Source organism: Symsagittifera roscoffensis, chromosome 1 (genome assembly GCF_963678635.1).
Source record: "Symsagittifera roscoffensis chromosome 1, txSymRosc1.1, whole genome shotgun sequence".
NCBI classification, from domain to species: domain Eukaryota; kingdom Metazoa; phylum Xenacoelomorpha; order Acoela; family Convolutidae; genus Symsagittifera; species Symsagittifera roscoffensis.
This window is the reverse complement of record NC_087062.1, coordinates 10,380,702-10,392,347: the sequence shown is the minus strand read 5'-3', so window position 1 is coordinate 10,392,347 and position 11,646 is coordinate 10,380,702. Positions and strand designations below refer to the sequence as shown.

The 11,646-nt window shown below is 37.6% G+C and overlaps 2 protein-coding genes across 2 annotated transcripts in view; one reads left to right on the top strand and one right to left on the bottom strand.

The window, feature by feature from the left end:
* LOC134857213 (rab proteins geranylgeranyltransferase component A 1-like) overlaps positions 1-11,646 on the top strand; it is a 79,824-nt gene that overhangs the window by 6,635 nt on the left and 61,543 nt on the right. The gene's annotated exons all lie outside the window — the stretch shown is intronic.
* LOC134854386 (eukaryotic translation initiation factor 2D-like) lies at positions 3,291-5,035 on the bottom strand. The gene has a single exon (XM_063870617.1). It carries the CDS (start codon positions 5,033-5,035, stop codon positions 3,383-3,385), a length of 1,653 nt encoding a protein of 550 aa, XP_063726687.1. The 3' UTR covers positions 3,291-3,382.

Sequence of the window (11,646 nt, the reverse complement as noted above, 5' to 3'; positions counted from 1 at the left end):
GATCAAAGAGTTCTAGAAAACTCAAGGCAGAAACCAACGCAGAGTTCTATTTACAATAAGCTTCAGGAAAAAACGGTCTACATTTTTTCAAAAATTATTGAGAAAGGGTCAACAAGATACCTACACGACAAGAAATACATACAACGCTGACGTCTCAAATTTAAAAACACAAAAAAAACCTCTGGTTTTTCTGTTTTTTTTTTTAGTTATTTCACTCCAAAAATAGAAGCAGACCATCTTTTCAATCATGATAGGCAATAATAGAAAAAGAAAAATTTTCCATCGATTACCCAGAAAACTAAACCTTAAAAATTGTACGAAATTAAATTTCCTATTCGGCAAATTTTTCTTAGAGCCTTACGATATTTCAAAAATTACGAGTACTTAACCAAATAGCTTTAAAAGCAAACTTGGTCATACAATCAAACAAAATATGTAATACTATGAAAAACGCCTGTTTGCAATTAAGCAAACGACTCAAAAAGATAAATCTGCGCAAACTAAAACTTTTCAAAAATTGCGATATCTCAAAAAAGTAGGCTAACACAATAAAAATGTTACAAAAAATTTTGAGCCTGAAAAATTTAATTGGAATTAAAATTTTACACAACTTACAGCTTTAAAGAATCAACACAAGTTGAAGAATCAAATCTAGTTAAAGTTTGATGGTTCAAAATAACCAGTGTTCCTCAACATTGAACCAACTTTTTTGGAAGACCAATATGCTTTAATATGATATCACAATTGGCCTCCATACGAGCTTTGTTTCAGGTACTTAAAATTGAGAAAAAACTCACCCTAGGCTACATTCCCTTCCAAATTCCTTTAGGGAGGGGTCAAAAACAAAGCTCTGCACAAAGGCGAAGCTGAGATTCTCACCACTTGCGATACAAACAGGAATGACTATGAAAATCAAACGAAAAAAATTCAAAAAATCGTTTTTGTCAAAAGAAAATTGCAACCGAAGTCCAAAATATCCGGAAAATTTCCTGCACTATTACAAACTCTTCAAAGAGCTTAGGTAATGCACTACAGAAGCCAACTTTTCAAAGAAGTCCTTTCTCCGGAACTAAGCAGACAAATATAAGCTGACACAATAATCTAAATTGGCCAAACTTTTTTTATTTTTTTGCAAGAAAAACAGTTCTCAGCTGAAATGTAACTGCCGGATTCTGTCGTCTCAAGCATTAAAATTACAGCAATTTGGAATAAAGCTAAACCATTGAGGCACCGTAACAAAGCCGACAAAAAAAAAAACAGACGGACGATAGTCCGTAAACGCACAAAAACTCTAGTTTGCAAAAAAAAAGGGCCCGAACCGCAAATCTTAGCCGTCTGAAGCAGATGCTTCACCTCTACGTAAGATACGCCGGATGTTTGATGGGATTTGAATTTATAATTACCAAGCGGTAAAAAAGCTTCGCCAAAAGACCCTTCATGCCGAAAAGAAATTCAAAAAATTTTCAACTTATAAAAAATGTTAAGTCCCTTTTCCACTCAGAGCACACACATGCGCAGAAAACTTCTTTCGGTCGTAAGGACGCAAAAAGAGGCCACCAAGTCGATATTAATGAAGCCGAAAATTATTAAGCTTACAAAAATACAAAAATTGAAGAAAAAAAGTGAAATTGTAACAAATCGAGCTGCTAAAATTACAACCTATGTGAAAAACAAATTTCGATTCGGCCCAATTTTTAAAATTCTAAAAATAACTGCAGTGAAAACTGTTTACAGCTAAAAAAAAAACGATTGTTAGATAACGCAACTAAGCCGACAAAACATAAGCAGACAAATAACAGGCCGAATTTTTTTGAACCGGAAACTTAACCGTTTGAAAAAAAACTGGTTCTGGTCAAATTCGAACCCAGGACCTTTGCCGTCTTAAGCATATTCGATATCACCAGGCCAAGTGTGCAAGAGACACTACACATTTTGAATTCATTGTGAATCAAGGTACCACCAGGAGTCCAATCAGCCCTGTGGACAAAGTTGATTACGGGAAAAAAAGTCTTGTACCCGATCGCAATACCAATGGTTGGAAAAGTGAAAAAGAAACAGAACGCCGGAAAAAATGATCGAAGTTCGAAGAGAGAATTATATGAATTTTTGCTTTTTAAATAAAGATTAAATACTTAAAAATTTCAAAATGACAAAAAAATAGAAAGAAAAAATCATTACATTTAAAATAACAAAGAATCGGAAAGAAAAACAAATAATGTGCACTTTCGCAGAATCACAAAATTCTCGTAAAGAATGTAAGCATCGGGATGCCAAAATTAAGATATTCGAATCTAATTCAGATAGTATTTTCGAGTCCAACTGGGTTAAACAAGATTCAAACTAATAATGTTTGTATTCAAAAACTGCTCAAATACCTTTTAAAATTGTTCGTAGACACAAGAGAAGAAAATAGAAACAAATTGAAACAAGTGTAGCTAGTTGCCATGCAAGTAGCATAGAAATAGTCGACCAAAACAAAAAAAAAAACAATTACTTTTTTCAAACTGCATCGTTTCTTATTTTGTGATATGATGAGGATTTCAACGAAAGACTAGAATTTACGCAAAATCGATAGCAATTCCATAGTAATGGAGTGAAACTAAAATTTCACAGTTTGAAAAAAACTTATCGACAATTTAAAAGCCTTCGCGCTTGGTTGATTTGCTCGACGTTGAACTAATATGTTAAGACTGGTTTATTTCAACACTGAAAAAAGTTTTTGATAAAAGTTACTTGCAGGGCTTGGTATGAGATATAATTCTAATCCTTCCCATAATTAATTCTGGTACCTGATTTTGTCTGGAATTTTCTATTCGATTCGACCGGATACTTAAAATGCTTAATTACTAAAAGCAACTACAATGCAAAATTGTGTACAGCAAAAATAAACGATTCTAAGACGTGGCAATTAAGTCGGCGATACATAAGCAGACAAATCTTAGCTCGACAAATAAAATTTGAAAAACAGGTCTCGTTTGAAAAAAAACAGGTCTTGGTCAGATTCGAACCCAGTAGATTTGCCGACCCTGTTGTATTCGTTAACTCCAAGTTAAATAAGCAGGAGAAGCTAAAACATTTGAATTCATTATGAACGACACCAGAAGACGAGTCTAGATGCGTCCTGTGATCTAAGTTATTTACGAAAAAAAGTCTAGAACCCGGTTGCAATACCCTTGCTTATTGTTGCCTTTACATGTAACCCTTGCCCTTACATGTAAAAGTGGTAAAAAAAACTGCAAGAAGAATAGCACTCTATTAAACATATAGATAGAAATCTTAATTGAGCCTAATTTCATAAGCATCACTGGCAATTATTCAATCTTAATTTTTTTAAAGTAACCTAAATTAATCATAAAGAGCTTCAGTCTTCATTTATTTCGACTTATTTATTAGGTATGTCAATACATTTAACAGGAAATTTGAGCTGTTCTAAGAACAACTTTCTCAGCAATTTGACTTGATTTCCCTGCACCTGAACAATTTCACATTTTGTCGCTTTGTCAGTTGTTGCAGATGAACTAGATGCTGCAAGGTTCTGTAAGAACCTAGCGAACTGTTTCATGTTGATTCCAAACTTCTCTAGATTCTGAATTAATGTCACGTGTTTATTACCAGCTCGTTTGTGGGTAGTGACTTTCAAAACAGGATGTGATTGACCTTTAACTAGCACCTCTTTGAGGAAACTTCCCCCTTTTATTTGATATGCAGGCTGCAGAGCATCGATACTTCGCTGATTGACGTCTTGCCACGACAGATGAGACAGGTTTTCATTCTTCTTCAAAAGAAACGAAGCCAAAGGTGGGTCTAAGAGAACTCCGCTCGATCCAGTTTCACAATGGGCAAGAACATAATCTTTAACATCTTGCCTAACTTCATTTGCAGTGAGGACGACACCTTTTTCCACATGTTTGAAAACATTCGAAAACGGTTTTGAGGCGATGTAAACAGAAGTTATTTCAGGAAAAACAAATGTTTGCAAGAAGTCAACATTTGAATCGTCCTCTTCGTCTTCAACGTTCTTAGCCGAAGGCGAAACAACTTTCATTGGTTTGAAGCCTCGAAAGATTATATGACTCAAATCAGCGGATGCAATGCTCCATACATCTTTATCAGAAACTGAAATCTTAATCAAGCCTTTCTCTTCATATTCTTTGTAAAATACTGACATTTTCTTGAACCTCGACTTTTTGACATCAACTGAGTAACCATCAGGACAAGCAGGTATCAAAAACTGACCTTGAAAAGTACTACACAAAATTGGAAAACTATTTTTACACAGCTTAAGAGCCGTCAGTAAACAAATTTCGAGTATCTCTTCCATAGTTTTGGCTTCTTCGGCAACCGATTCGGAGGTCTGATTTTCATCTAGCTTCAACTCAGATACGCTCACTTCGTTTATTTCAGTGTTGTCTCCATTTGATGCTAATTGTTCGTCGCATTTACACAGCAGGTATTCCTCTTCGGTAGGAACTTTTTGTCTTCCAAGCTTGAAAAGCTCATCTCCAACCATGTGCAGTACATTGGCTAACTTTCCTTTGAAGCCACAACTTCGCACCTCCTCAAGACTCATCAGCAGAGCTGCAATAACCGTCGGAATATTGCTGCCGTGAGCGACAATGAAACAAAGGTCGCCTCTGTCGAAGCTGGTTATTGTATCCCAATTGAGAACACCGGGAGCCATCAAACTGGCACCCCGACTCAAAATCTCAATTACCGGAGGCGCAACTATAAACAATGGCCTGTCTAATTTCAGTTTCCATAAACTGAACAAGGATGGAACTAACAGATTGTCATGTTCGAAAGCTATAGAATTAGATGATGAAGAGTAGACGGTTATTTGTTGTCGTTCTGCTACTTGATACTTTTTTGTATACAACGGATCTTTAGTCGAGAAAAGGTCTTCGACGATATCCATTGAAACTGTTTCATCTGATTTCAATAATGACCAGTCTTTGATGGCCTGTTGTTTCAATTTTTTGCGCTCACCTAATTTGGTCATGTTATCTGATTTGAGCTTGATTGATTTAGAAAACATTTTCTGAAATAAACATAGTATCAAAACGCAGACAAGTAGAAACAAGGATAGCCGGTTACCGTGCAAGTAGCACAGAATGTTCCGACCATAGTCTTTAAAAACCTTCAAACATTTTTTTCAAATTAGTGGTTTTTTCTTTGTGGTATGATAAAAAAGATCTGACGTAAAACTATAATTTAGTCATATTCGACAGTCATAGTATTATAGACAAACAGGAAAGCAGATTGAAGAAAAATGACTAGGAAACCAAAAAATCATTAAAGAAAACATTTTTAATTTGAGTGAGACAGCATATTTCTTTTTATCTAGACTTCTAAGCCGAATTACATACATCTAATTAATATCAACTAGCGTGTAACGCACCTCCGCTGCTTCGAATTTTTGAGAACTCATAAAAAAACTGCATATATTGGAAATAAGATCTGCATCCTTTGAAAAGTACTCTAGTAGAACCCATTTACAGGCTTGGTAATTTCAAAATCTGCAAAGCGTTTCTTCTGCAAAACTTTTCAATTCAAATTTTGAAAAAGCATAAAGTTTTGAAGTTTTTTTAAACGTCAGTTCGTTGGAAACTTTTGAAATGACTTGAAAAAAACATCGCATCTCGTTCACCAAAGCAATTGAGCAATCGCATTTGGACGCAACATTTGCAAATCCTGAGAGTACTCTCACAGTACCCAATTACAGCATTGGGAATTTCAAACTTGGAGAAATTTCAAATTGAAGTTTTCTAAAAAAATTTTTTTTAAAAGCAAAAAAACGCCGTCTCGAAAACTTCAAAACTTTAGCAGTCTTCTTTGAGAGCACTCTGACAGCCCCAAACTACAGGGTCAAGAATTTCAACCATTCAAAAAAAATAACATTTGTTTTCTGAAAAGTTTTTTGAAAAAAAAAATCACAAAAACGTCATATCTCAAAAACTACAAGGATTCGAGCAAACATTTTTGGAGGCAACATTCGCATCACCTGAGAGTACTCTAAAGCCCACAAATACAGGGTTGGGAATTTCAATTGATGAAAAAAAAATAAACTAAATTTTCACAAAAAAGCTATAGAGATAGGAATTTCAAATTTTGTGAAATTTTTATATCTCAATTCTTTGAACAAGTCTTAAAAAAACAAACGTCGCATCTCGGGAATAAAAAACAATTAAGCAGTCACATTTGGACGCAAGACGTGCAACTCATGAAAGAACTCTCACAGTACCCAACCACATGGTTGAGAATTTCAGTGTGTGAAACTTTTTAAATTTATGTTTTCCGGAAAATTTCTAACAAAATCACCATAAACGTCAAATCTCGAAAACTGCAAATATTTGAGTAGTCATATTCAGAGACACGATTTAAAACTCCTGAGAGTACCCTGGCAGCACCCAAGTACTGGGTTGAGATTTTTAAATTTTAAGAATGTTTTAAAATCTAAGTTAACTGAAAATTTTGGAAAAAATCATTTAAAAAAACGTCAAACCTCGAAAAATACAAGATTTTGAGCAGTCTATTTGGACGTAAGATTTGCAACCCCTAAGAATACGCTAACAGCACTCAACTACAAGGTTAGTAATATCAAATATTTAAAAAAAATCACAAAAAAGTCATATCTGAAAAATTACAAGGACTTGAGCAGTCACATTTGGAGGCAAGTTCGCAATCCTTTAGAGCACTCTAACAGCACCTAACTACAGGGTTGGGAATTGCAATTTCTCAAAATTCGCATCCCTTTGGGAAATCCTGGCAGTATCCCACTATTGGACTGCTGATTTTAAAATCGGTGATATAACCACTAAATTCAACCTGGAAAAACGAAAAAGAAAAAAATTAACCATTGCAATATACAATTTAGCTTGAACTTGAAAAAATTCTTTCGTTAAACATGCAAAAACAATACGTTGAAAAAGCTTTAACGTGGCGAGATAGTTGAGCCCGCATTTAAATATATAATAGATAGATTTCCTATTACAGCCCGCCCCTTGATAGTAAATTCGCAGTGTATATATTTTGTCTAGGCTGGGGAGGGGGCTTTCAAGTGAAAGACCTATCGAATTAACAGCAGCGCAGAAGGCGAAGTGGATACTCAGACAACTAAATGAATTATCTGGGCTTTTTTAAATTTTTAAAGCAAAATAGCAGAATATGAAAATTTCTATTCTGAAACTGAGATTTAATGGTAAAATTTTTGTCTGTACGCCTGCAAGATGTATTTATAACAGGCGCTGCCAAACAAAAATTATCTAAAATTTCAACTGTTAGCGGGTTTCTTGCAGAGGTCGTTACCATAACTGTCGTTACCATTACCATAACTGTGATGCCCTGTTCTGTGCTATTATTTCGACCATCGATATAGAGCAGTTTTTTGGATTCCCAAGCGCCCAAACATTTGACCAAATAAATTGAGAAACCTATAATTGCTTGAATGAACACCAAGAAAGAATCCTGGAACTAAAATAATATCATCTTTTAACAATTCTTTTCCCCAAAATTATCTTGGGGTAAATTTGACAGGATGCTCTCATCTTTATATCCCAAAACAACTAAATAAAACGAGATAGCTGAAAGAAAACGAGATAACGAGCAGAAAGAAAACGAGATAAAGCCACTGTGACAAAAAAAAACTAGACATATAAAAAAAAATCACTCGAACAATGTTAACTTGAGGGAAAACTGTGAAATAACACAATCAGCACCGTTAAATGAGCTTTCAAAAAAAATTTCCGCGCTTTAAGCAAATCTGTTACGCTAGCCAACTTAGGTAAATCTAGGTCGAGGCGAAACCAAAATGGGACAATGAAAAAATAAGGTTATAATTTTTTTATTAAATCAACATGGTTTCATAAACATTTTTGTAGGGTTTCAAAAACTTTTCACCCTACAAAAAAGAAGGTAACTCAGTCTACATTGCGTAACCTGGACCCAATTAAGCAAAAAAAAAGAAACAAATTAGTAAATTATACAAGATCAGAGTTGGTAAACTAGATCAAGTGTTAAAGAAAGAACGAGTTCTAACATCAAAGAAAATCGGATGAATAATAAGAAAAAAAGATGCTTTGAGGAAATCAGATCAGATGCTGTATCGACTGAATTACCTCATTGTGCGTCGGACGAAAAACAAAATACATTTTAAATATTTTTGGATTGAGGCGTAAAAACTTACACTTTACATAAAAATTACACCAAACGAGTATCTCGAAGAAAACTCGACTGCTTGAGAACTTCTCTTTCTCTTATTATGACAATATTTTTGCCCGATGTGCCATACTTAACTGTTTTAATGTTCTACATCTATTGTTTTTGTGTTCTTGTTCCTGCTTTTTTTTACAGTTCCATGACATTATGTTGTGTAGCGTTTTTATGACTGAATCAAGTGTTAAAGAAAGAACGAGTACTAACATCAAAGAAAATCGGATGAATGTAACATTCGTCTACTGTAGTCACACATGAGGCTTAAGAAAAATAGGCCCTATAACCATTGGCTCAAGAGTCAGGGACACTATCTCTTGTGTTTTTCTACCTCAAATCAGTCGGAGCCAATTCGGTTCGCTTGTGACATGAGACTACGACCCGTTACAGCTTAAAGGCTACTACCAAAATATCCCCCACTCTAGAAATAATAACGTCCCCATACTTATGTCTCTAGATACCCAAAATACACGAACGCCGTTAAAAACCGGGTTGGAACAATCCGTTAAGTTACTTTTTATTGGACAGTGGAACTTTGATCCATTTCAGATGGATCAACCTAAAACTCGCCTTACCTCAACATAACAATCATAAAACACACTCTAGAAAATTAAATTAAGTACTCACATCGTAGCACACTCAAGAAAGGGAAGTACTTCAGTCGGTAATTAACTCGAGAATTAAATAATGTAACTAAATGAGTTTTAATGTTTCAATGACAAGGACAAGTTTTAACTCTAGGATGTAGTTTCTCGTGAACCATTGGGACACTCAAGCTGTCCACCTTTCCACCGAAGATTCACTCTAGTTCAGTTCAAATAATAATCCAATCGAGTGATGACAATCCAGTTCTCGGGAATACGCCTGTCTCTGTTTCAGATGGGACAGCTCTACTCTCGTTCTATTCTGACAGAAATTGCGAATAGCAATTTCCCACTGTTTTATCTGGCAACTTTCCCGCGATTGTTGTTCGATCGTTCTGAATTCTCTTTTTCGGTTTTCAGTTATCGCGAGAAAATCGTGCATGACAGGCTCCATTCGAATTTTTGAAAAATTAATTTTCACCCCAAAATTAAGTGCTCTTGCTTTTCTCAAGGTCAAACTTCCAAATATGACCGACTGGCACATACTCCCCGGACTCAAGATCGATTTCCTCATCGCGTGCTGTCGTCTGCCAGTGAATCCCAGAAAACCGAGTGTTGCTCAAGGTACAGTGCCAGTGGTCCTTTACAGAAGTTCGCAGCAGACTTAAGCTTATCTACACCCCAAAATTCACAGCCATGTAAAATTTTCACACTACCGCTGAACAGCAATCAAAATCTGCACACACCTGCACCCTTGAATTCTCGCTTTTCAAGCCAATTATTTAAAATTTCTTTTGTCCCATTCAATAAGGAAATTGTCATGCAGCATTTTGATTTATATAATAGATATAGCATATTAATAACAATATCTGTTTCGTTAAAAAATTTTTTTCGTGAACCCAGGTTTCACCCGGATCCACACTCAAGCCCCCTTTCCCTGTCAAGACTCAAGATCCATTCGAACCATCCGCTCATTTCGCACTCTTCGCCTTGGAGGTGCCGTCTCCTGAAGTACTGGATACGGCAAACTGTCTCAACAGTTCTTCTTCATCATCGGAGCTAATCACGTTCTCCTCCCAAGCCTTCAGCTGTTCATAGGATCGCATCCATTCCCTTTGCTCCTGCAACCTTTTTGCCTGATTGGGTAGTGCCTTCACCCTTGATTCCCGGTTCAAACAAAAGGAGTTGTGCAGGCTCAGGCTCACGTTCTTCGCCAAGTCCTCCTCTAGTATCGATTCCCTCGCTTTGGTATTGTCTCTAGACATTTTACCCACTCTTTTCCATCCTGTCGTGATCCCATTTCGATGGGTTAACAGGGGTCTCTTGAAAGCTTCCGGCCCAATCTCGGCCTGGAACTATCGATACTCCTTTTGATGCTTTCTCATGTGATCTTTCGTTGTCATGTATAACCAAGACGTCAGTGTCGCTCGAAACCATGGAAAGTACCTCAAGCGGCTCCATACGTGTCTGACTTCCGTTGGTATGGCGAATACTTTGCATGCAGTTTCAAACAACTCGAGTCTCCTGCTGTAGTCTATCACATATATTGACTCAGCCGTTGGCGTCTTTGCTTCCCGATACTTCGTTATATTCTCCTCTATCCATCTCAGAGCCAGCATCGTACTCACTACTAAGAGCGTCACCTTCTGCCGGTGATCCGGTAATCCGATCGACCGAATTTCTTGCATATCCCACACCAGACAAAGGTTCTTGTGGTCTGGATACCACACCGTCTGTGCTAAACAGTGGCATGGGCATTCTCCATGGGTGATCTCAATGCTCCTGAGGTTACGCTCCCCCGAGGCTTCCAAGAGAGGCTCAAGCTCCATCATTTTCTCATGCATCGTGTCGTTCTCTCCCATGTTTGGAGTGCCCCCCACAGGTTTTCCGATCACGTTTTGTCTCTCGTGATCGCTTGTGTTCTCACTTTCCAACTTCAAAAGCTCTTCTCCCCAGATTTCACTCAAGTCATCTCTCAACTCTTTCGGTACTGTCCCTCTGATTTTCCTCAACAACTTGTGCGAGTGATGCAATACCCGGGCCAACCTCACGCACTTGGGCACTGAGAAGGCCTTGTCCACCAATATTCTCTGGTTGGATGCTTCCACCATCGCCATGTGCAGTGGGTAGTGGCTTCCGCACAAATTGGCCATCGTTGACCCTATCACGGATTTTGCGTTCAATGGCAGGCCATAAGCTTCGCTCATGGGAAACCCCATTTCTGCCTCGAGACCAACCTTCCAGCTCCGGATATGTTTTTGAGTCACCTGTAACACTCCAGGCCATGATTCCACGCTCAACGCCGTCACTAAATGGTGTTCAGACTCTAGCCTCTCCAGAGAATGCAGACTACACATTCTCGAGAAGAATCCGAGAGCTGTCGCTATGTTCACCGTAGTTCTCGCGTAACACTCCGCAACTATTTGCACTTCACTTTTCTCCCTTTCCGTGATGTCTTCAAACCAAGTAACCAGATCTTCTTTTTGAAAGGACAGTATCCTGACACATGACCGTCCATCGCAGGTGTGTTCTCCGTTCACACACGTCGAATCCAGACAGCTACCCGGCTCCATCTTCTTTGCTGACCCGAGCTTGTTCGTCTTTTCGCCTGACTCCTGCATCTGAGGTGAGATTAGTTTGTGCAACACACTCAACTTTGCCAAATCTTCATCCTCCGTTGGTGCTAGCCTCACTCGCTCTGTGGTTTCCTCGATCAGACTCGCGTGGGGATGTAGGCAACAGGATGGTCTTAGTATTTTCCATACCACTCCCAAGTTCGCGATTAACAAGCCATTTCCCTCACCCATGTTCACTTCAACTCTTTTGTTCGAGCGCGGTATGCTCACCACCTCTG